The sequence below is a fragment of the Plectropomus leopardus genome, chromosome 15, assembly GCF_026936395.1.
Source record: "Plectropomus leopardus strain MGB_pleo_1.0 chromosome 15, ASM2693639v1, whole genome shotgun sequence".
NCBI lineage: Eukaryota > Metazoa > Chordata > Actinopteri > Perciformes > Serranidae > Plectropomus > Plectropomus leopardus.
Genome location: NC_142190.1, coordinates 27,913,878 through 27,939,154, shown reverse-complemented (window position 1 = coordinate 27,939,154; position 25,277 = coordinate 27,913,878). Strand labels below are relative to the sequence as shown.

The 25,277-nt window shown below is 39.6% G+C and overlaps 3 protein-coding genes across 6 annotated transcripts in view; all 3 read left to right on the top strand.

Moving 5' to 3' along the window:
• The window catches only part of ksr1a (kinase suppressor of ras 1a), a 41,556-nt gene extending 32,545 nt beyond the window's left edge, over nucleotides 1-9,011 (top strand). For 2 of the 3 annotated variants that reach the window (XM_042499011.2, XM_042499010.2), the window contains 7 exons: nucleotides 4-200; nucleotides 299-395; nucleotides 1,698-1,831; nucleotides 2,254-2,385; nucleotides 2,521-2,656; nucleotides 3,995-4,128; nucleotides 7,347-9,011. In XM_042499011.2, coding sequence (XP_042354945.1) covers nucleotides 4-200; nucleotides 299-395; nucleotides 1,698-1,831; nucleotides 2,254-2,385; nucleotides 2,521-2,656; nucleotides 3,995-4,128; nucleotides 7,347-7,353 — 837 coding nt within the window. In that variant the 3' untranslated portion in view covers nucleotides 7,354-9,011. Of the gene's footprint in view, nucleotides 1-3; nucleotides 201-298; nucleotides 396-1,697; nucleotides 1,832-2,253; nucleotides 2,386-2,520; nucleotides 2,657-3,994; nucleotides 4,133-7,346 lie in introns of those variants that run through there. The other variant, XM_088088403.1, reaches the window with a different exon arrangement.
• A 6,984-nt stretch (nucleotides 9,012-15,995) lies between these two features.
• LOC121952878 (uncharacterized) lies at nucleotides 15,996-18,578 on the top strand. Its single transcript, XM_042499735.2, has 2 exons — nucleotides 15,996-16,153; nucleotides 17,140-18,578. The coding sequence occupies exon 2, from the start codon at nucleotides 17,148-17,150 to the stop codon at nucleotides 17,952-17,954; it is 807 nt and encodes a 268-aa protein (XP_042355669.2). The 5' UTR covers nucleotides 15,996-16,153; nucleotides 17,140-17,147; the 3' UTR covers nucleotides 17,955-18,578.
• A 2,413-nt stretch (nucleotides 18,579-20,991) lies between these two features.
• Nucleotides 20,992-25,277, top strand: LOC121953043 (oligodendrocyte-myelin glycoprotein-like). Of its 2 annotated transcripts, none has more exons than XM_088088832.1 (2): nucleotides 20,992-21,319; nucleotides 22,087-25,277. In XM_088088832.1, the coding sequence occupies exons 1-2, from the start codon at nucleotides 21,312-21,314 to the stop codon at nucleotides 23,483-23,485; spliced, it is 1,407 nt and encodes a 468-aa protein (XP_087944958.1). In that variant the 5' UTR covers nucleotides 20,992-21,311; the 3' UTR covers nucleotides 23,486-25,277. The 2 variants fall into 2 exon arrangements, with proteins under 2 accessions (XP_087944958.1, XP_042355901.2); XM_042499967.2 differs by having other exon boundaries at nucleotides 22,084-25,277.

Below are 25,277 nucleotides of genomic sequence, written 5' to 3'. Positions count from 1 at the left end.
TAGGGCCGCTGGGGCAAAGTGCACAAGGGTCGATGGCACGGCGAGGTCGCTATCCGACTTCTCGAGATCGACGGGAACAATCAGGACCACCTGAAGCTCTTTAAAAAGGAGGTGATGAACTACAGACAGACCAGACATGAGAATGTGGTCCTCTTCATGGGGGCCTGCATGGCTCCACCCCACCTAGCCATCATCACCAGGTGAAAGCAGACATATCAAACCCACCTCTGAAATGATTTTAAACAAAACACGTTTTTTTTTTATCTTTAATTCAATCTTTTCTTCTCTCTGCCCACAGTTTCTGTAAAGGGAGGACACTGTACTCAGTTGTTCGAGACACTAAAAACACGTTGGATATCAATAAGACCAGACAAATTGCTCAAGAGATTGTAAAGGTAATTTTCTTTTTACATCTGTTCATTTATGCATTTGTAATGATTTGAACAGGAAGACTGTTTTTTTGTTTCTTTGTTTTTTTATCCTGGATCCTATTTTCCCATGTTTTCACGTCCAAGTGACTCATAACTAACAATTTTTTGAAACCGATCCAGTAGCAAAAGAAAGGGCTGCAGCCGGCGGTAGCAACACAGGCTGAAGTGTAATTACTGTCAATTTACATCCATGTGCTTGTTTTTGTCACTAACAGCGTTGGATTTCTATTATGAGTTTCTGACAATATTAGACAAACGAATGTAGTCCCGCTGAATTGTGTTTTCTCTTGGTTAATGCATATCACCCCCCTCGGAGGTTCAGGTTAGGGCTAAAGGTTTGGCAAAGGTTTAGGAAGGCGGAAACACATAATGACAGGGAAACATTCTTCAGCACAGCACAGCTAATAATTTGTTGTGTTGGATCACAGAAACCATATCTTACTCTAATATCTGTCATGGCTAGATATTAAGCTCATTTTGAAAATTTTAAAAACTCATTGAGATTTCAGAGTGAGATTTCTGCCTCAGCGAGACTCCAACATAAAACAAACTTCAACAAGCGAAAAGAGCAGGAAAAATGTATGGTTCTGTCCATAATCTTGCAGGGCTCGCATAACAATCGGAACCTGTTGGTTGCAAAAACAATCACTTTAGTTTCCAATTCATAACAAAAATAAGTTTGATATACATATTCCTAAAAAAACTAAATTAATTAAAAAACTGGAAGAAATATAAAGTAAAGGAACAAAATGCAAAAAAAACAGAAGAAAAAAAAATATTGGCATGTGACAGATAGGTTGGATACTGCGCACATTTATGAACATTAAATACATTTACATACATCTAAACATAAACACACATACATAAATACATACACATGCATTTACCCATTAGGCAATTTGTTAATTTCTAAAGAGGGTGGCTGACCCAGTTTGATTTACTGAAATTGAAAATAGTTGTTCCCATGAGTCATTTAGACATAAAAACATGGAAATATCAGGTCTAAGATGAAAAATATTGTCGATCCCCTATAAGCACTTAGAAGTGATAACCCTGAAGTTACATGCCGAGAAATATCTTTATTATAAGAAACAAGAAATCTGTATTTAAAAAAACCAAAGCTGTTAAATATGGCATTGTTTATTAAATATCTTTATATTTTGGAATATGTTCCATTCTGTCAAAGTGTTTATGTGCATGAACAGCCAGTGCTACAGCAAAAAGACTCCCAATAGTCCATAACTGTCACTTTGTCTTCCGATGCAGGGAATGGGCTATCTGCATGCTAAAGGCATTGTTCACAAAGACTTGAAGTCAAAGAACGTTTTCCATGACACCAATAAAGTCATAATCACAGACTTTGGGCTGTTTGGCATCTCTGGAGTTGTTCAGGAGGGGAGGTAAGAGACGCCACTTGAGAGGCTTTGAAAACAGCCAAAGTGCTATTCGCACACCGCACTGCTATTACCTGGGGAGGGCCAGTGATTTGTAATAATTGCTAAAGTCCACAGTGGCTCCAGTCCTGCAGGCATCTCCCCTGTCAGACAGGATTGTTTTTTATTTTTTTGCAAAGAGTGAAGTCTCCTGATTGTAAAATACTTTCCAGCATACTCTTGTTTTGTTTTTTTTGCACACACAGATTGATAATTTTGTCCTCCCATTGTGTATGGTTTCATGAGTAGCTTGTGTGCACAGGAGTTTGGAGATGGACTACATTTAGTTAATGCATTTTCCACTCTAGTTAATGCATCAGATTTTCCACTCCATTTGATTTGTTACTGACAAACGTGTACCTTTGTTTTTTTTGGGGTTTTTTTTCCAGGCGTGAGAACAAACTAAAACTTCCGCATGGTTGGATTTGTTATCTCGCACCAGAGATTGTGCGCAGGATGAGTCCAGGTAACAATGAGGACCGCCTTCCTTTTTCCACTGCAGCTGATGTGTACGCCTTCGGGTAAGTTCTGCATCTTTGTATTAACTGAAGTTGTAGAGTCCTAATGTTCTGTACGTGTTTCTGACTGAAAAGCTCATTTTACTAAGAAAGTTTAACATTGACAGAATAATCCTACTTATACGTTCCCCATTTAAGCACTATTTGGTATGAGCTTCAAGCAAGGGACTGGCCAATCACCAACCAGCATGTGGAAGCGACCATCTGGCAGGTGGGGAGTGGAGAGGGCATCAAGAAGGTGTTGGCGGAGATCAGCCTCGGCAAGGAGGTCACTGTGAGTTGAACAACAGGCGCAATATGTCAGAAAAATCCATGTTTGTTGTGATTCTATAATAGTGGCAAATTATCATCTGTACACTAGGGGTGTTCTATATCATATCATACAATAATACCACTGTAATTTTTAATATAATAAGTAAAATACATATCGGGATGACAGCAGTTTTGACTTGTTGATGGAATAACGTCAGACTGTCACACAGCAACAAAAAACGTGGCTGAAAGCGAAATTACTACTGGCTCTGCGGTGGAAGAGTTACGTTCTGAGTGCATTTGGTAGTGTAGAATCAGTCAGCAGGTTTGATTACAAATTTTTGCAAAACTTAAGTGATAGTTTTTAAATTTTTATAACACAATTGCAAGATGACTGCGTTTACGTTGAGTGATGTTATGTGACTTCTCTCGCGATGTTATGCAACATCAAAACATTAGCAGGTTTATTTCTATTGCAACCACTGCACTAGCTATCATTAATATTTTCAAATGAAAGCAACATAAGGGTGTTATGAGAGCAATAATGGAAGCCCCTTATATGTGGCTGCTCCCATGTATGAGGGATTTCTGGAAGGTGATTGTTCACCTTCACCTCTGAGTAAACTCAGTCAGCAGCTCCTCTGCCAGCAGCACGTCTCTTTCCCTCTCCTTTCCTCTGTGAGCATGTGGGAATCGGGGACGGCAGGTAATTTGTTACTAGCCTGTTGTAATGTAAACGTAGCTGATGGTCGTGTCCTGGCAAAAACACTACATATATATGAATTTTGCATTAGTCATTAAAGTCGGCCTGTCAAAATAAACCCAGGCCTGTGTGTGTGCGGCTGGGTGTGATGGTCAGCACTGACTGACAAACACTATCCATGAAGTGATTATTGATTCAAGGGTACTTACACATATTTGGCAAGTCTTTAGATGTGTAATTTGTGGTTGATTATTTTTTTCATATTATTTATATTTCATAGACAATGTGACTCTCCCTCTGAGTTACTGTTGTTCACAAAGTAAAAAAATGAGATACTATTTTTTTGTTTTTACAGAATATTTGAAGGCAAACATTTTATATTGACAAATAAAACCATAATACTTATGTTGTTGCGATTTTATGTTCCTATAATTAATAATATCACGTATATTTGTGTTTTTTAATATTATTAAGAATATTGTTACTGCAAAATACCCTGAAATATTGTTATATATTTTTATGGCCATATCCCCCACTTCAACCATGCCCTAGATATGAAGATGATTTGTACCTTTTTTAGCTCAGTCATCATTCGTAGTACAAATGCCAGTGAGGTCTCAGCTTTGCAGTTTGACTCAGAGTGGTTTGTCATCTCAGGAGATCCTGTCCGCCTGCTGGGCGTACGACCTGAGAGAGAGGCCGACCTTCACCCAGCTGGCCGACATGCTGGAGAAGCTGCCCAAACTCAACCGCAGGCTCTCTCACCCCGGACACTTCTGGAAGTCTGCAGAGTAGGTATCCAGAAATGAAGGACGATGTCAAAACACTGGAAGTGTAAAAACAAACAAAAAAAAAAATCCTTAAGTTCTCATCATCTGGTTCCTTATGGTACAATGGCTTGTCAGTGACGATCCTGTTAGTCTCTGACAACACAAATTGAGCCTGCAGCCTTCAGGCGTTAGGGTTGGGGTTACATAGTCTTGTTTATAGGCAAGATTTCTACATGTAAATTTGTTTAATATATTTTAAAATAACATTAATGGGTTTGAAGTATTTTATCATTTCTGTTCGTCATCGTACATGACCCAAATCTGCTCTGTCTCTGCACCACAGCACAGTTCCTCTCAGCTCTGCTGTAGCTTGCTCTCTAATGAAATATGAAGTTTGTGGTTTTTGTTTTATGTAAATTGTGAAGTTTAATTTATTAATCGTCAAAACTCTTGACAGTTTTCCCATGATGGAAATGGCGCATTTTTAAAAGAAAAAAGGATCAGAAGTAAAGACTTCTAAGATGGATCCAAACAGATATTAAGTTGAATTGCATTTGTTTTAATTTTTGTCCTCGTGTGTGTGTGTGCGTGTGTGTGTGTGTTCTGTGTGTGTGAGTGTGTGAAACAACTGTAATTTTGTAAGAAACAGCAGATGGAAGAGGTTAACTGTATGATCGTTAGTTAAATCATTTATTTTGTCCCTCTGTCTGCGTTTACGTATGCTAAATATTCAGTTTCTTTGCTCTTATTCTGAAAAAGGCAAGCTGTCTACTTGGCTAATGGAGGCAAATATTCGTGTTTTCATGCAGCCATGCATACTTTAATTTTGCCATGCCCCAACATGTTGTTTTCACACAAAAATATAGAGTTGTTTTTTTTTTTTTTTTTTATGTTTTCCACCACTTGTGGACTTTTTCAACCATGCTAACACAAACTCCGTCTTTCCTTCCTTCAACCACCTTGTTGAAAAGTTTGGTGTTGCAATATTTCTGCATGTCTAAAAACCTGTCGATATCCAGTCTTTCATGATATTTAAAAGTAGATGTGTTTATCCTTCCGCCCAGAAATGTGGGCTTCTCTTTTGGGCATGCAGTTCTACCCCAGCCTTGCAAACTGTTGGCGAGTTGGTTTGTGCACAAAGCATCCAATGCAGGCAAGATGCTACGTGCATCTCATTTGGGGTTTTTGGGGTTTCATTTGGGGTTTTTACTGCAGTGTGCAATTAAACCTAAAGAATATCAGCATATCCCACGTCTTCATAGCAAAATGCAACATTAGAAAAGGGTGTACTTGGGATTATTGGAACGGAATATGTTGTTTACATGACCCATATCAAATTTAGAATCTTGTCAAATTTGGAATAATAGTGGAATATTAGTGTGCATGAAAATTAAGCCAAAAATATGAAACATTTTGTGTCATATCATGATCTTAATATGAGAGTAACCAGGGTTTTGTAACAACCAAGTAAAACAGAGTTTAATATATAGAAAAACAAGAGATGGGAGAATTTTGGGGCCTAAAAAGTCACAACCATAAAAATCTGAGAAAAAAGACCTTTAAAACGTATTTTTTTTGCACATGTTGTCATCTACATATATTTGTGGTAATGCTGTACATTTCTGCACCATTATGAATTTCATCCTGGTTTTACCCAAGCCAGCTTTTCCACTTTGTGCTGCCATGCCATCTACACATTTCCACAACTTGATTATAGCTTCGCTTTTAAACCATGTTTCCTGCTTGTTTCGGCTTCTTATTCGTATTTAGCCTTTTCACAACCCTTTTTCGGTTTGATTCAATATGACAAGCAACCTTTTTATTTTGAAGGACTTGGTTTAATGCCAGTTTTGTTTAGGATGATGGGAGATATGTAAGTGAGTTTCCTTTTTAAAGGAAATGTCAGAAATGACTATAAGAGGTCTGCTTGGTCATAAAATGATGAATCTTAAAAAGGTTTTTTGATTAAACTCACACAGCCTGACCTGTGTTTATGTGGCAAGTGTCCTTTAAAGTCCCATATTGTAAAAAGTTTGATTTCTTAGTCAGTCCACATAGAAATGCAGACGGTAGTTCAGAAACTGTATTAAAATGAGCTGTCAGGATTTCTGTTACGTTGTGATGTCACAACTTTATGGTATAATGTTAGAAAATACAGCTACAGTGCTGTGACAGTCATTTCCCAGCTTCAGTGACGGTGCAGAGACACGGAAAGTTCAGATGTAAAAGGCACAGAAATACTGACCTATCAAAGCCAGCTGAGCTCTTTTGGGAGAGGGGTCTTAAAGAGACAGGCGCTAAAACAAACCATTTCAGACAGAGAGTGAATACAGCTATATTCAGGCAGAATGAGAAAAATAAATTGTTTTTGTCTTTGAACATTAAAGGGATAGTTTGGGATTTTTGAAGTGGTGCTGTATGAGATACTTACGTATAGTCAGTGAATTACATAGAGTAGCTGGCGGTTGGCGCACTCCTGGTTTGCAGAAATAGACGGGGGGGGGCCCACAACTCACAACTCACAACTCAGCATTATCATGCTGTATGGAGGGGTTTATATCAAACATGTTTTAGCCTCTTTAAAAAGCTAGCTAAACAACACAATATCAGTCTCAGTGGATGATGTATTGAGATTGATTTCAATATTAAGTGTTGTTTTCATCAGATTGTGTAGGAGCTGCTAACAGCACTTTCTGACCCAAACAGCTGACCAGCGGCAGATGAGAAATGTAGTGCCAAAGGAAAAGGCTGTGTGACGGCAAGATAAAGCAGTGAAAACACTCTAAATATAGCCTCTACTAAAATTGATAAAATACTTTTTGATATCAACTGCTGAACAGTGTGTGCCCCATCTGTCTCTGCCTTTTTCCTTTGGTAATACTGACCTGTGGGGTGCATACCCTGTTTGTTTCTACAAACTGGGAGCGTGCCAACAGCCAGCTACTGTATGTAATACACTGACTATAGATATGTGTATTTCATACAGCCCCACAATGAAAATCCTGAACTATCCCTTTAAAACATGCAAACACGTTGTAGTCAAAACCCAAAATATAAGTATGAACCTGAATATGAGCAGATTATGGGACCTTGAACTAATCTACGTTTATGTAATATCTTGCTGCTTTTCAAATTAAGCTTTCTTCACTGTACAGCTGTTCCAACTTTCACTAACCGTCTAACGTCTGTGTTTTCCTTTGCTCTTTTCTCTCTTTTCCTTTTCCTCTCTTCTAATCTAGGTTGTAGCAGTCACTCTGAGACTTAAGCAATGCAAAACAAAGCCTGGGTCTGCCTTGCATGCTCCTGTATCCTTAACTCTTACAGGATTGATCAAAAGCATTGCCTCTGCCTGAAACAGACACTGCTTCCACTAATCCACAGTCTGATCTTCCATGTCTAACCGTTGGGGTTTTCTTGCTGGGGGAAGAGAGGATCGGTGGAGCGAGGTGTGGTGGGAGGGGAGGGGAGGGGGACACAGCTGTCGTCCTTCATGCTTTCCCTCCTTTTCGTCCCAGTATCTCTTTGCCTTCCTTTTGGTTTTGTTCTGTGATGTCGTTTCGGGACTCTGAGGCTTGTGAATAACTGTACTGAGACTGACTGGTGTGCTGTGTGGTCCGTGCCCTGCTGACGGCTGCCACCGTCCTCGGGCCCTGCTCTCTTGTGCTGCTGTGATGTGGTTGTTCTCGCCGGGGCTCTGACTGACCACATGGCTATTTTTTTTCTCTAAAACACAAACACACTGCTGGACATAAAATGGACCCTACTACCAAATGGACCACTTCATTTATCTGTGTTTTTCCCCCCCTGAGGGGGTTTACACACATTTGCAGGCTGAGTGATGTTCTCAAACCAACTGCCTCTCTGCTCCTCTCTCTCAGTTTTGAACGGTTGTGTGATGACATGTGCTGAGACGGCTCATGTCTAGACACAATTATGCACTTTGTCAACAGGAAAAGAAATGATCACTTTTATTTTGTTGTTATTTAGTTTTGAATAGTCATATTTGCAGTGTTTTATTTTCTGCAGGAGGGTCTCAGAGGCTTGGACAGTGTGATATGCTCACTTGTATGTTGTCTTTTTTGGAGTATAACCTGGTAATTTCACTGTTATTTGGATGCATTTGGGGCACTGATGAAGACTTGCGTACGCTAAACAGCAGCTAAAATGAAAAGACACAGGTGAATTATTCCCTTCATCATTCACAATCCACACGGGAATAGAATAATGCTGGCTATTTATGATAAAAAAGACTTTTTTATTAATGACATCCATCCATTGAAGTTGTAAAGTGCACCTTATAAGAGTTATTTAGAAAGATCCTTCTTTCAAGAAATTTCATTCTCTGCGCAAAAAAATATATATATAAAAATCAGGAACCTGGCGCAAAAGTGTCCTATATCTTCCTAAGACATTACCTCTCGTGCGCGCTTGTGTATACTGTTTGTGATTGCTGGCTTCAGTTGGCGTGCTTGTATTTATGTGTCGTGTGTGGGTGCACGTGCGACTGAGCGAGTGTTGGAAAACGTAGGGTTGGTTTTGACCGTAAGTAAATGTCGTGTTGCAAATCCAATGGTATGTACTGTACATACATTATTTAATGTATAGCAAATGAACATGATTCTTCTAATATTTGTACAAACATTTTTCTATGTAAAATACATCACAACATTTTTGAATAGGTACTGCTATGGCTATTACAGATGTATATATATTTATATTTTTTTCATGTATTAAAAAAAAAATCCTGTATAAAAGCTGTACAATTTTTTAGAACGGGCCAATACATGTTTTTTTATGTTATTGTAAAAATTCATATTTTTGTATTGCATGTGACTACCATTCTGTACACGCAGTTTCTGTTTTCATCCATGAAAGACAATAAAATGAGGCTTGTCATGTAACAATAGAGTGGACAGAGTTATTTATGGCCTTCCCGACAGTATGAGGCTGCAGTATAACTGATGTACCCTGAGATAACTTAGTTTTCCTGTCTCACTTCCAAGAGATTTATAACTGCTAGATAGAAAATGCAGGCTACAGTTGTTGGATTTTAACTGTCTGCACTGGGTGCATACAGTATATTAACTTTTTTCTTCAACTATGGTCCATTTTGTTTTGGAAACTTTTAGAAAATTTACCACATATTTGGAGAAACATTTTATTTTCTCGTATAGGCAAAATTTAGACCATTTCCAATACCATGTCTTTTGCATCACCATATTCAAAGTGACAGAAATGACTGTTGTTGAAAAGACATTTTGTTCCAATTTTTTTTTTGGAACAAAAAGTCTTTATGTGAGCTTGATAATGTTTATTTTAGCATTTAATATACACAAAATCTAAAATATATGTATAAATAATGTTTTTCTAAGTATTTTCACATCAAAGGAAATATGAGATGTTTGGAAATAACAGCTGATCAACGTATTCTTGATTTAACAAAATATTTACCTGTGTTTCTTCTTTTTTTTAAGTTATCTCCATGGAGCTAGCTGCAGCCATGTGCTCTCTTCTCACATGACTGACTGTGGTCAAGTATGCCAACTCTTGTCTTTTTATGAGAAAAAATATAAAATACTATATCTTACAACACATTATACATTTCATTGAAATAGGTATTTGTGTATTGTTTGTATTTGAAATAAATATAAGATAAATATTTCAATTAAGCAGGGTTAAATGTCCAAATTCTGGCTCTGGGACAAAAAAAAAAACAGAAAAGGCCACTGTTACATAATAAAAAAATGACTGATCAATCATTTAATGAATTTAATTTCCTATGAGAAAGCATGACCAACAAAAAAAATGTGTAGGATGTGTTTTTTTCCTTTTTATGAAAGGTAAACAAAAATGAAAATAGTTCAAGAATCACCCAAAAACAAGTTATACAAAAGAATCGTGAGTCCTAAGATTTCAGTTTTCTAAAAATATAAACAAGCATAAACCGTAAAAACATGCAAACGTAACAGTTTGTAATTATTTGCTTATTCAGTGTTGATGAGTTGATTTTGCTTCATGCAAGAAAAAAAATAGAACATTATGTACATTTATTTACAATGATTACTCTACATTTCACAAATCCGTCAGTGCAGTTAGAAAAAATCATTTGTGGTGTGAGTAGATGATTGAAAGTAAACTGATGGTTGTTTTGGGAAAAGGCTTCACTCTGGAACGCGTCGGAAAAAGAGTGCACATTTCAGGCTCTTAGGGTGTCATGTCCTTAATAGTCCTGCAAACATTAAAACTGAAAGAAAGTTTTATCAAAGTACACTTTCCAAGGTCGATAATGCATCTCATTTAAGTTGAAGGTCATGAATAAGCGTGTAGCAGCCGTGTAATGTTCAAAATCTCATCTTGCCTCTAGGTGGCATAAAGAGACAACAGAAAGTCATCGTCAGTCTTTGTGTTGTGAACTGTGCCGCTGCTTCTCATTACAGCTGTGCACATTTTACATTGAGTTTTGTCAGATCTTTTGTGCTTGTGTTATGCAATGTTCAGGTGTTAAAGGGTAATCATTCTTTAACTAGAACAGCTGAATCAGCTCTTATTAAAGATGAGCTAAACCTGGAAACCACTTGAACCTGTGAGTTTTTCAGCTCAAATGTCTGAAGTTGCTCCAGAATTCATGGAACAAAAGTGACTTAGAGAGGACATCTCTGTATAATAATGTATTATCTGTTTTTAAAAAAAAAAAATAAAAAAAACAACATTAAGTAAGACTGCTTGCATTAACATAATCCAAATCTGGCTTGGACACTTTATTGATCCACATTCATCTATAGTTGCAATCTATAGCAGAGCAGTATAGACTGTTGGCAAAGGTAGTGCTTTTTTGTAAGCTTCATAAATAAAATGCAGGCCTTGTTTTTCCACATTGTGCCTATGCAGCTTTTTGACTATCAAAAGTTTATAATATAAGGCCTTGGGAGTTGTCGGTAAAATGATAAATACTGCTTACGTTCGGTCCTTGAAACCTGTTATGAGTGCGGATGCATCTGATGTGTGGCTTTGACTAATAGGAATGATGGATTGATTTCTGTATGCTGGTATAAATCCAAAAGAAAAGAAAGGACCTTGTTTCCTGGCTGATGATGCACTGCAAGCAAAAGCTCTTTGACTCCAACTGGTACTGCATCACATGGCCAGTATTTGGTGAGGGGGGTGGGGGACTGTTTCCTTCACTGGGAGACGAGACACAGAATGTCCTTTCTTCCCTGCATGGCAATCAAAGCAAACGACAATTCGTGATTTGTTTGTTTTTGCTGTTACCGAATCTTGGACCTGAGGAAAACTGACGGGCAGGACCAATGTCTTAAGCACATTTAATGAGGTCTCCTTTAGCAAATAAATCATTCAGAAGATGATTTATGACAACTCTGGGTTGAGATGATCTCCTTTGAACTGCTCTGCAACCCCAAATGTTAACTCAAGCCAAACAGTAATTTAGTGTCTGACAGAATTGTGCCCTGCACTCTTGGACTGCACTCTTTCTCTGTGCTCATCAGAATCAATGAAGTGCACTGACTGTCATAAATTGTTACAGAAGATTGCAACACTCCAGACGAGGATATTTCGAGCTGGAGAAGTCCTCTAAACTCCATGAAATTCTGCCAACGTCCTCTGACGGCTACTAAGTTCATCAGGGTTCAGCTTGACAAGATTTAAATGGACAGCGATTTCTAAATGACACCCTGACTTTCCCAAGAAGACTCACTAAAATCTAATCAGCCATGAGCTGTGAATGGGATTTCTACCTGCTGGGTGCAAAACCTAAAGATGAATGCAAGACCGTACTTCCACAGAGGGCAAGATTTATTCAGCCAGTTTCGACCCTGGACATCTGATGGACAGCCAAAGGTGGGCAGAACTGGAAAACAAGTTTAAACCGTCTTGATGAGACACAAGTGGAGATGACTACAGATAAACATGGACAAATAAAAAGGTTCGTGGAGCAAACAGGGAAAGAACTCATCCAAAGAAATACTCGTGTGGGGGGGGGCAGTTATGTCTTCAGCTAAAAAAGGGTTTTGTTGGGCTGTTTAATTGTCTGGAGAAACTGAAAGCCCAGTTTTTTTTTTTATTATTGAGTGTCTGCCAATAGTTAACAGAAGGATCAACAAGTTCAGCAGACTCCTCAGACTCAACCCATGGCTCAGCAAAACCTGCGGCCTAAGAGAGATCAATTATATTGATAACTTTCAATCTGTTCTGGAGACGCAGGCATCTTCTTGGGGCAGATGGCCTCCACCCATAGTCCAGACCTGAGACGATGCACCCTGACACACAGCAGCCTCCATGAGACGAAGACAAAACATCACAGCCTCAATGTCAGTATGCTGACAACCAGCTCATGGATCATTTTCCTAATTGCTTCGTCCTTCACTCTGGGATTCTCTGGATAAAAAGGAAGAGCTGGTTAACACTAGCATTAAATTGACCCCCTCCCAGTCATTGCCACATCATTTGCACCAGCCTCACTACTAACAAATAAAAAACTAAAGACCATCTTTCAATAAGATCACTGCAGCCATGATAGAGCGATCTGCACCTTAAAGAGAATGTCATTCAGGAGTGTAAAGTGGGGGATCGACAGGCCTTTACTCTACTTCCCATCCTCCTTCTTCTGGCCCCCTAAACTTGGCCTTCCATTGGATCTCAAATGCACACCTGTAAAGTTTTGTGACTCGTGGCAACTGCGATGCCATTGTGAACAGTCAGATTGCTAAACATGGGCCCCAGAGGAAAGTGGACGGTGCTCCGTGAAAAATCGATGCACTTCACGGTTATTCTCGTCCAGTTAACCTGACATTATCCTGATACTGTTTTCCGGAAGCTTTTATTTAAGATGCTCTTTAACTGTTTTTTTTGTTATGCTTTGTTAAAGTGTAATTTTATTCTGCTTTTATTGCTGCGTCTTTGTTTTATTGATGTGCTTTAAGTTATGATTGTTGTGTCTTGAAATTTTTTCTTGACTGCCAAGAAGCAAATGTCAAGCCAAGGTCATTTTATTTATATAGCCCAATATCACAAATGCCTTAAGAGTTGTCTTTGCTGACATGGATGTTAGCTTCTTTAATGCTGCTCCTTGGTTGAGCTCCTCATGTAAATTGTATTCTAACACATCTTCAGGCCTCCGAAATTGATGCAAACTTCACCTGCTGTCTGCATTGACTGTGACTGTACAGATATTGTTGATGATTTTAATATTTCAGGTGACAGCCTCCTGGAATGCACTAAAGAGCTTTGTTGTATTCTGAATAACTATGGACTGACACAAAATGTGATGTATCCCATACACAAGAAGGGGCATGCTCTTGACTTCAGTTCTAAAAATCACAAATGGTATTGATGCCATTGTCCCACTAAGGTAAAGGTAATCTCCAGATAGAAAAATAGCACCGTGGAGAAATAAAACACTGGTAACGTTGATAAAAGAGACTGTTGAAAAGCTGAACACAGGTGGCGAAAAACAAATCTCTAGGCGCATTAGGACATCTAAAAATAGAGACTTCAAACGTATCATTTTAAACTGAGGCAGTCCTTCACTGGCATCATTGCCAAAGCAATAAAATTGCCTTATTTGCTATTGATGACAAACCCTCCTGTATTACTGGTCCTAAACTTTTTCTACAAAGTATGAATCTGCCTCATTCTTTACCAACAATATTCAGAAAATTAGACAAGCTGTCAGTTCGTCCATATGAAGTCTAGGATCTGTAATGTCCTTGTTCCTGCTGGAACCCAGTTCAGTTGGCTTGACACAATTTGATCCCTATCAGCTGTAAAACCTTATTCTTAAAAAAGAATAATCTAGATAACTTGCTACTGAACAAATATGGGCCATATCAGACCTCACAATTTTAAGCAAAATCATTGAAATGCTTTTTTATTTTTTTAAGCAGCAGCTTTACACCCTCTTGGCAATAAACAAATATCCTTGTTTTTCCATTCAGGATTTTAACCACAGCACAGCACCGAGACAGCTCTTGTTAAAATCTTTAATAACATCCACTGAAGCACAGACAGTGGAAGAGTTTCAGTCTTGTGCTGCATTCATGTGATGTCAGAAGGTCCTATTTTCGTTGTGTTCATGTGTTTTTGAGATAGTAAAGATCAGCAATGAGCAATTTAATTAATTAATTATCCGTAAATTGCGAGAAATGAGTAACTTTAGAAGATAATTTTTTTTAAAAAGTTAGAAAAATGTCAGCTTATGGCTCAAGCTAAATTCCTCAGGTTTCAGAAGGGTTAATATCTTGAACTGCACTCTAATTGTTTTTCTGTTTGATTTATCTTATTGTATGTTGTCTTATTTCCGTCTTGTCTTTTTACTCCTTTTGAAATCCCATTTATGCATGCCTTTTTGTGTTGCCTTACATTGTTTTTACATCTTTGCTTATTATCTTTTCGCCTGGTGTGCAAAGCACTTTAAATTGCCGTCTTTTTAAACAGTGCTTTACAAATATACTCGCCATGCTACTTGCCTATACTGTGATAGTTGTTACTGACAGATGGGACTTTCCATTACTCAGAGGAAGAATGTGTGGGGCTTTTAAGATGAAGTCACCTGCGTCCCCTCCATTTTCATTTCCTCTCAAACATATTTAGCCTGATTTCTGCTTAATCTCATTAAACCAGCATCACAGGTAGAGGCTGAATTGACACTCTGTATTATCTATGTGGATTCATTTTGAAGCAAGTAGTGGAAAAATTAAAAAATGTTTTCTCCTTCAACTAAAAACATCCACTTACCTACATTTTAATCTTTAAAAAAATAAAAACAATATACTGCATGATCATATGTGGCCAATTCCAATGCAGAGAGTTGATTTTTAGTGGCATTGTGGTGCAAATTAGGAATTAATGTGGTGTATTGCAACAGAATTTCAACTTGTTGCAAGAGATGCTTTTGGCGCATGGAGTGTGTTGACTGATATATTCTGAGTTTGTTCGCACCTTTCTTGCGTGTTGTTATAGTGTCATCTGCAGGGATGAGGCATCTTGCAGAATCAAGGATATCACTTGTGTGTGAGTTACATGTGCAGGTGCAAACTTGCAGCAGAAATTACCACAAATCACACGGGAAACACAAATTTACAGTACCAAAGGGAAACAAGAAGGGGAACTTAATACACTTTCAATCAATGCAAATTCATCATATATTTTCATTTGCTTCATGAGCAGATGTTGAACATGGCATGTTTGGGTCTGACCTTTATGTGCATGCAACATTTTCCACTACATCTGGTGTAAGCTGTGGTGTCAAAGGGCCTTGTAATATTGCTACATGACATCAAACATGAACTATAATTACACTCATCTCTGAGAAATTGTGGCTTGAATGAGAATAAGTAGATGAAGACCACAGACATATGCATATTTGTTCTAGCTATGTCACTTAAAGTTTAATCTGGGGTGGGTAAATGAATGTGGGGCTAAGTGAAAAGGCAAAATTATTTTTAACTATGCAAGAAATGAAATGGCTTGTCAGCATGTCTGCTTCCAAAAAGAGGGACCTGTCACCACTGCAGAAAAAAAAAGAAAAAGTGCAAACTGTAGCTTTACTACTTGTGTTTAAAAAATGCAGTTTCTTACTTTGGTGTCTTGTAGATTGTGGGTTGTATTGAGAGCTGTGTTTGGAAATATAACTTCTGCTCAGAACTTAAGCCAAAAGTGACCAATAACCTGAAAAAATATATAGTTCACAGTCAGTGAGTTAGGACTATTTGACCGTTGAGTGCAGTGAGCTACTCAGTGAGCATTTAGCTTGCCTACAACTTTTTAAAGTCCGCCACCGCATAGATTTCTGCGTGACCAGCTACACAACACTGAACAGAGCACAAAACCACTTCCTTTCCTTTTTATAGTCCAAATAGAGAAGTAAGAACAAGACAGCCAGATGAGTGTGCCACTTATTTGGATTACTGCCATTTGACAGTATCAGTCGTTCCTGTACTCATAACTCATCTTTTTTTTTTAACTTGTGTACATATTTAATTGTACAAAACTTAATTCATCTTGGAACTATATCAAGATCACCATCAATGTAAGTGTATGATTGGATTGATACAGAGTCTTATTTTGGAACCTTTGACTTTTAGGATACAGTTGGAGCAAACTATAAGAAGTAGAAATATTATATGTAATGTTAGTGTAATTGCATAGTTAAGTCCCAAATTTTAATGAGAAAAATGTGACATTTTTGCTATTTTTGATTATTTCAAAGCCAGCCTTGTCCATCTTTAGTCTTTAGTACAACTAACTGTTGAGCATCAGTTTACATCAGTTTCAGGAACTTGCAGTACAATTACTATTGTATGTTTACAAATATGTCCTCACACAATGTGAGAAATATGATTCACCTACAGTCAAAAATGTTTCAAGCAAAACAATGCAGGCACCATAGCCAATAAATTCAAAGCTAAAAACGGGATCAGAAATTTAGGAAGTAAAAAGATAAGTTGCATGAAGTGTGAAGAATGAAAAACTCATTTAAATTACTTTACTACTACTGTTACTACTACTTTATTACTAAGTACATACGTGTAAGCATCAAACTTTACTTAAATTACTGAAAGTAAAAGTATTCATTATGCAGAATGGCCGTTTTAAGAATCTTATTATATCAATCGATCAAAACTATGGATGCAATAATATGTGAGCACATAATTAAATGTTGGTAAATGTGTGGCTAATTTTAACACAAATACTGCTGGGTAGCTTAATCTACAATATTGTATCTTGATTTATGAGTTGATTATATTATTATATTATTGATTATATTATTATTATTATTTGTAGTAGTAGTAGTAGTAGTAGTAGTAGTAGTAGTAGTAGTAGTAGTAGTATTAATCATTATTATATTATACATACGTTAGAAATAGGCTAAAACACCATTTTGGTTTGATTATGGCTGTCTAAAAGGTTATCTTAAGGTGCTACTGTGTCTGGCCTTCTTCCTAAGTCTCTTGCCTGTATTACATACATATTCTAAAACTTATTTTACACTAAACTGCTCTTCTGTCTGCTCAGATACCAACATGAATGGCCTCATCTTCCTGTTGTTCTGCATAGAAATACTGGGTGCACTCTTGTGTGGAGCTCAAACTGCCCCAGGATCGACTGCTGCTGTCTTTTTGAGTACTACAAATCCCAAAAGTGATTCAAATGCAGACTCCTTTGTTCACTCTTCTCCAATACCATCCCTACCTGATCTCACCAGTGTGGCCGACGCCATTTCTGCAGCCACCACTCAGCCACCTGCAACAGCCTCCAAGAGTCAAAGCATTTTACCGCCAACTCACCCACAGCCCACCCCGACTTCCACCCCCACTTCCATCACCATGCTAAGCTTTTACAAGAAGGAATATCTGCTGGTGTTCATGGTGGTCGGTGGACTGATCTTGCTCTGCGTTATTCTGATGATTTGTTGTTTGTTCCTGATGTGTAAGGTTTGCCAGTTGAACAAACGCATCAAGATGCTGAGCAGCGATGCCGACCCCGACTACTGGATGGGAACTGCCAAGAAGAACAAAAGCACGCCGGAGACAGAAGCCAAAGAGACCACCGTGTTAATGGCAGACATCAGTCAAACAGTGGAGGAGGTGGGTAACGGCACCAACAAGGAAGAAGGGGGGAAGGTAAACGAGGACGAACAAACAATAGAGGGGGGCAAGAATGAGGAGGGAGATGCTGCAAGGAGTGAGGAGGCTTCATCTACACCTGCGACCGTTACAGGAAATGCACCTTCCTCAAAGCCACAAGAGGAGGCTGCAGATGCCCAGACAGCTAAAGCTGAAGCAGCCTCCTCCTCTACAGGCACAGAGGAGCCAAAAGATGTGGCATAGAGTTTCGTTGTGTACCAGAGTTTCCTGAGCACCTGACTCCACTTCCCTATAGCTTTACAAATCTTTGCGGTACATAAAGGACATTTTTTCTGCAGCTTTTTATTTTTACAGTGAATTAAACCGTTGAAACCTGGAACAACATTGCATCAGACACCATTGACAAATATTTAAATCTTAAAACCCTGAGAAAATTTAGAGAATTTAGTACATTAAGAAAACTGTTTTTAAAAAAGCCAGGGGAACAATTTCCAGAAGACTACATTATCATATTATATAAAGTTTTTTCTTTTTTGCTAATTTTTTGGTACTTTTCATGTACGTTTTACTAATTTCTTGCTAATTTAGGGGTAATTTCTTCATAATTTGCTCATTGCCTTCTTTCTATGTTTTAAAAAAATCAAGTTAAATTGCCCAGGTTTCAAAGAGTTAAATAACTGCATGTGTTCATAAATCTGTCAAACTGGGCATTTCCAGTTGAAAATGTTGTATTTTTTGTGTTTTTTGAATACTGAAATGTATTAATATTATAATACATATTTGTTTATGTCCATTTGTGTCTGACACACTTTTAATTTTTGAGATGTACATACATTTATAATGAGGAATAAAACACCTGTAACCTCAGTTTTGAAGTTATTACTATGCATCTCTCATTTAGTGACTATGCGTTTGTGTGTGTGTGCGTGTGTGCAAGAGAGAGAGGTCTGCTTGATTAGCAAACACAGAATGTGCCTCCTCCTCTGGGCAGTGCCACTCAACTCCGAAAGAACCCTCTCTTTCACCTCAGCCAGAGCTGACAAAGCCAAACAAAAAAGCCTTTTCAAAAACCCCAATATGCGCTTGTTTCCGTCGTCTTGTGCAGATATTTGTTCATCTACTTACTCGTGACGTCATGATGGATGTGCACCCTTCATTAAAAGTCTGAATAGTTTGTCCCTTTTCAATACAGCCCTCCCTGCTTCAACTCTAATAGCAAGTAAATGAGAAACACTGTGGTAGCTCTGGGTGATGTGCAAGTTTAGAGATGGGATGTAGAAAAGCCAGTAGAAGTAAAACATGAATATTTCCTGATAACACATTAAAACAGGAGAAAGAGAGATTTATTTATTTATTTATTTTTGTTTCTGTGCTGTGATGTGTTAACACACATCAGGGGGAAATGACAGGAAACTCAATCTCAAGCTGGTAGCTACCAGGCAGGCAAGAGAGGAAAATAGGGTAGAGGTGTGAGGAAGCAACAAACCCTGCAAAAGAGGTACTTTGTTTAGTTTATGACAACTGAACAAAGACAAGTGAATTCAAAAGAACAATGACTCTCAGTTGTTATGGTTACATAAATCAGGAATCTACAGATGCAACATTATTTTGTTGAATTTGTCACATTATAAAGGCGCAGTTAGAAAGATTTAGTGGCATGTAGCGGTGAGAATTGCTGATTACAATCAGCTAAAACTTCTCCCATGTGCCAAGTGTGAAAGAATTATCTGTCTAATTATCTGTCTCTCGCTCTCTAATCAGAGCAGGTGGGACGTTTTTTGTTAGTTAAGTTAAGATCTAAACATGTTCTGCCACAATGTATTAATAGACAGACTGGGAAACTAGGTTGGAGTTTCTGACACAGTGCTTAACTGATTTGGACCCCATTAAATTACAGGTACTTTGTGTCAAATAATTACACATCTGACGTACTAAAATGATGTGACGTGGAGTTCCCCAAAGCTCTGTTCTTGGGCCTCTCCGATTTAAAAGGAACGGTGTGTATGGTTTCAGCTGATTTAGTGGCATCTAGCAGTGAGTATGGCAGACTGCAACTAACTGAAACTACTCCTGGTTAGAATTCCTTTAGTGTTTATTGTTCAGGAGGTTTTAACTGGGAGCTGAATTATCCACAGAGGTCTCCTCCTCACTAAAACAAGAAGGTGCAGTAATTTAAACCAGTAAAAACACTTAATGGAGCAGTTTCATGATTAATAAAAAATTTTTATGATGCTGTTCAGCTAGTGAGATCAGTCACAAGCCCACCACTTGCTGTTCACCTTTTTCTCTGATAACTTGAGATCCAGATGTTCAGGAGGTTTTTAATAAGAGCTGAATTATTCACAGAGGTCTCTTCCTCTTCAAAATAAATGGACCAGGTGATTTAAACTGATATAACAAAACACTGGATAACTTCTTGTTAAAAAATGTACGTTTTTGCAATGCTGTTTGGCTTGCAAAGGGTCTGTCAAACACCATGGCCAATGTGAAAACATAAATGGCCCTATCTAGAGCCAGTGTTTGGTTTGACTGTTCTGGGCTACTGTAGAAACATGGCAGTGCAACATGGCATACTCCATAGATTAGGGCTCTCTTCCTATGTAGATATAAGCAGCTCATTAGTTAAGGTAATAAAAACATGATTATTCTTATTTTCAAGTGATTATACACTAAAGACAACATTATACTACATCCCTTCACTGCCAATATAGCCCCTTAAATCCTACACAGTGGACCTTTAAACCTGGACCACCATGTGTATCACTGTCCCTTAGAACCCAAGGTAATGATGTGTGGTGGAAGTACAGCAATGCAGTGCAGAATGGAGCGTTGCCTGTATTGCTGATGACAGGTGGGAAGCTGCAGTGGACTGGAGTCCCCTGCAATAAATCTTGAAGGATTTTCGTGACAGTGTCTAAATTTACACAGGGAAAATAACAACCAATTACAGCGCAGTGTTATTTTGTAAAGGGACGCTTTAGAGAGGGATAATATTGATTTGGGTGATAACTGATAACAGTCTAATTTATTTTGAGCACAAACAGCAGTGGAATCAGCCAATTAATCTAACAACAACAGTAGTTGTCACTTTAAATGCAGAGGTAAATCCTGAAAGCCGCCAGATAAGGGACTGAGGAGTTTTCTTTGTAGCAGCCTTGTATGCAGGGGACCTTTCCGTTATGCGCTCCATTTCTCCTCCTTACTCCCCCTTCCTAATACTTCCCCCCCTCCATCATCACCACCCCACCCCTCCTCGCTCACTTCCACTGCACAGAGTAAATCCAGAGTCTGCAGTGCCTGATCTCGCTTACCCCAAAGATCCATACAGGCAATATCAAACTCTCGCCTCTTCAGAGAGAACAAAAAGGACCAAAGCTGCGAGCCAAGTGAGGGCAACCTCCCAAAAAAAAAAAAAGAAAAAAAACAGACCCCAGCACCGGACAAGTGAGCAAGGGTCAAATTCTGTGAAGGGAATTCAGGCAGAGAGAGAGGAGAAAGAAATCAGCAGAGCAGCAGCTGGTCCCGAGCTTGAAAGCAGGAGAGGGGAAGAAGGGAACTGGACGGCAAAGAGGAGCAGAGAAAAGTGACTGGAATGATAAGATGAGAAGGTGAGTTATGTACACATTTATAGACTCTTTTCTTATACACACATTCTGCCACACCCCGGCTCACACACAGTGTGCTGCAGTTTCAGCAGTGTAGAGATCCCGGCTGTGTCTTTGCCTGCCTTTGCACCAGCTGATGCATGAGTTCTCTGTGGAGTCATTAATACAACCCCGTCTATTGAGCTAGTTCTCCTCCTCTGAGAGCATGGGACTGACTGCTCTGACAACTACTGATGACTGAACACGCAAACCGATGCCAGGGAAAATGACTACGGGGATTTCTCATCCTTAGCGATGAATAGAGTAGAAATATCCCCTTGTAGATCAAATCAAATGTTTGTTAGTTGTAGAAAAGGATGCATTTCCACCTGCTACTGATAATGCATATATGCAAGATGAGCATTTCTTAAAAGGACACTGCTACAGCATCCCATCTGCATAGTTAGGAGAGTCAGTTTGGCATGTGATGTGAATGCATCTGCAAGCAATGCAGTGATGTGCAGTGTTCAGTATGCATGCACCTAAGAGATATATGTGTGTGTGTGTGTGAGAGAGAGAGAGAGGGAGAGAGAGAGAGAGAAAGAGATTCTGGCAGAGGGTGGAGCTTTAAAGAAATGAAACAAGTTTTATTCAGCTCAGTCCTCTGCAGTTATGCTTCTACAGACTGCAAATGTACAGTGCGCTTCCTGTATTCAAGATCCAAATGCTCCTGCTGGAGACTAACCCTAACATTATCCTGTCCTGTCTTCCCATTTTTTTTCTTTCAGCAGGCATGTGCCGCTGAAGCTCTCCCCTAATGAGGCCCTTCTGGAACTCCTGCTCGTGTTGTTGCTAGGGTTGCACGTCCTAGCCGTGTGCCCCTCCATGTGCTCCTGCAGCCGCAGCCACAGGGAGGTCGACTGCTCCTGGAGGGGGCTGAGACAGCTGCCCGATGGCCTGCAGCACAACATGCGCTCCCTCAATTTGTCCCATAACCGATTCCATAACCTGGACGGCCAGCTTACCTCATACACCCACCTCCGCTTCCTTGATTTGTCCCACAACCGGCTGAGCCACCTGCCCACTGGCTTGCCTCGTTCCCTCTGGCAGCTCTCCGCGGCCTCCAACCGCCTCCAGCTGCTGGATAAGAACGACACCATCCACCAGTGGAATCTGCGACTGCTTGACCTCTCCGACAACAAGCTGGAGCGGGCTATCTTTATCAACAATACGCTGATCAATCTGTGCACTCTCAACCTGAGCCACAATCACTTCTGGACTTTGCCTACCAACCTGCCAGTCAACCTGGAGCATATAGACCTGTCCCACAATTTGCTTGTGAAGGTGCTTTCAGGATCTCTGGACCGGCTCCTTCGACTTACACACCTCTATCTGCATGCAAATCGCTTCTCCACACTGCCCTTTGGAGTTTTTGACAAGATGACATCTCTTAAAGTCATCACTCTTGGGGACAACCCTTGGGACTGTCACCTTTATGACGACGTCGCCTACTTACTCTCCTGGAGTCAGAATACACCTGCACGTGTCCTTGGTTGCCCCTGCCACACCCAGCCTGTCTGTGGAGGGGTGCGCCCCAGCAGGACTGGAGGGTGGCATTTTGCCTCCTACAACCTGCCCCCTTTGGCAGCGAGCGCCCAGGACTTGAGCTCCATGCCTCCTGAGGCCAGTGTCACTGGGTGGTGGTACTTGTCTGTTTCTGCTCTGCAAAGCACCCCAAAAGAGACCTTCAACACAGAGCATCAGTTCTTCACCACCACATCCATCAGCATCTCCACCCCGCAACAGAGAAGCAAAGGCACACACCTCTCTGAGACTGGTAGTCCAGATGCTACAGAGCATATGCTTCACACTGATCTCCATGTCATCTCCAGCACAAAGGAAGACTCAGTCCGCACCACCGACACCTCCTCTTTTTCTGAAACGAGCTTCATTACCGAAACACCCATCAGGGCTGACATGACGCTGGCCACAGATAGGTTCTTTACAACAGAGAGCCCCTTCGTCCAAACAAAGAAAACAACCACTCTTCGCACCAGGAGTGTGAGGAGGAAGAATCAGTCCCTTCCTGGTGGTATAGGCAACAGCAGTCCAACTCTTGCTCCCTCCACTTTGTTCCCTTTCCTACACAATCTGGGACTTCTGTCTCTTTTTCTGCAACAAGTCCTATGAAAGACAAAAAGACAAATGAAAAACACTGACATATGTGCTCAGTGTTAAAGGGATAATTGGGATCTTTGGAAGTGAGGTTGTATGAGGTACCAACACATTCTGATCCCATTCATCACATATTTCCAATTAGTTAATGGACTTCCACATCAACATATTACACTGTAGGTATCCCTGTGCGTCTGCTGTTGACATTCCAGAGTGTTGCTGCCTATGCTGTGATGTCCATAAAAACACATGGTGGGACTGCACGACAAAAGCACTTGGTTACGTTTAGGCAACAAAAGCACATAGCGACCATCGCAGGATGTCAGCAATAGCACTAGCTGGCACAAATGGTTAAGATTTGGATACAAAGGCATGGATGCTTAGGTTTAGGTAAAAAGGGCACATGTTTGGGGTGCCCAGTTGCTCAGTGGATAGAGAGGGCAACTAATGTAGAAAGGCAATGTCCTTGCCGCAGTGGCCTTAATTTGCTTCCAGCTCATGGCCCTTTGCTGCATGTCATCTCCTCTATGTCCCCCTTTCAGGCTTACATTCTGTCCTGTCAAAAAAGGCAAAAATGCCCCCCAAAAATGTCAAAAAAGGCACATGGTTATATATAAACAAAAACATCACATTTGCACGGGAAGCAAACACCAGCCTCCTTTGTGAATGTCCAGGCTTTGTCAGACCCATCAACCACCCGTCCTATGGAGACCTTCATGCTCCTTATATTAAGTCGTTGACAGTATTGTTTAACCTGGCACCATCCAGTGGCATATAATGCAGCGTCGTTATCAACTGTTGCCACTGGTTCACGTATCATGCTGCCATGGCAGGTGCTGTCCAGCTGCCTGTAGGCATATGAAAACAATGATAACATAACTGCAATTGATTCTGTTTGGCTGCATTCTCAGCTGATGCTGCCCTGCAGCGTATTGACAAAAGGTGGCTTTTATTGTCCGGCTGTAGTTGACCTGCGACCTCAGTTATTGTGTAACTTAGGTGTTTTCAAGAGCTAGTTTAGATTCAGCAAAGTTTTGCTGTGGCCCCCATCCACAGCAGTTCATTGCTTCACTTCAGTGGCAGTACTCCTGCCTGCTTCTCCAACCTGGGAGGGTGCCAACCACTATCTATCGTATGTAATACACTAACTATGGATAAGTACCTCATGCAACCCTATTTCAAAAGATCTGTACTATGCCTTTAAGTCTGCACATGAAATTACAGCACAAACAAATACAGCACACGAGACTATTGACTGTTGTAGTACTGTCATGTTGGTATATTACCAGCTTTCTCAGCAAATGGCCAATTACAATACAAAGGCTTTATGACAAGTCCCATAATTCCTGCTGTTCTTGTAGGACTCTTACAATAATTAGGCAGAACACAACAACAATAAATTACCTTTTCTTATAACACTTTTTACAAGCCTCCACTCAAATGAAGAAAGAACATTGTAATGAATATAGCCATGCACACGATGGCACTATACATTCAGGTACCAGTTTATTATGTAACTGAATGTGGCCTGTACTCTCTGCAAGTACAGTCTACCCTTTTCAGTGATGTCCAGTACACATATGACCTACAAATGATTGTGATTCTTTTTTCCCCACTTTTTCTACAAATATTGGCTGATGTTGCTTTGGTGATATTGTGGTCATATCTTTTGATTTGATTTGATTGTAATGGCTTTCAAAAAGGCATGACACTCAAAGTTTAAACTGGCTTATTTAGACTCTTTTGCCTTTTTAATAGATGTCCTTCATGCTTGCCTGCTTGCCTCATAAAACAGTAACAAAACATA

Bases quoted from the DNA above. Each gene is read 5' to 3' on its own strand.
- LOC121952878 (XM_042499735.2), top strand. From the start codon at position 17,148: ATGAATGGCCTCATCTTCCTGTTGTTCTGCATAGAAATACTGGGTGCA.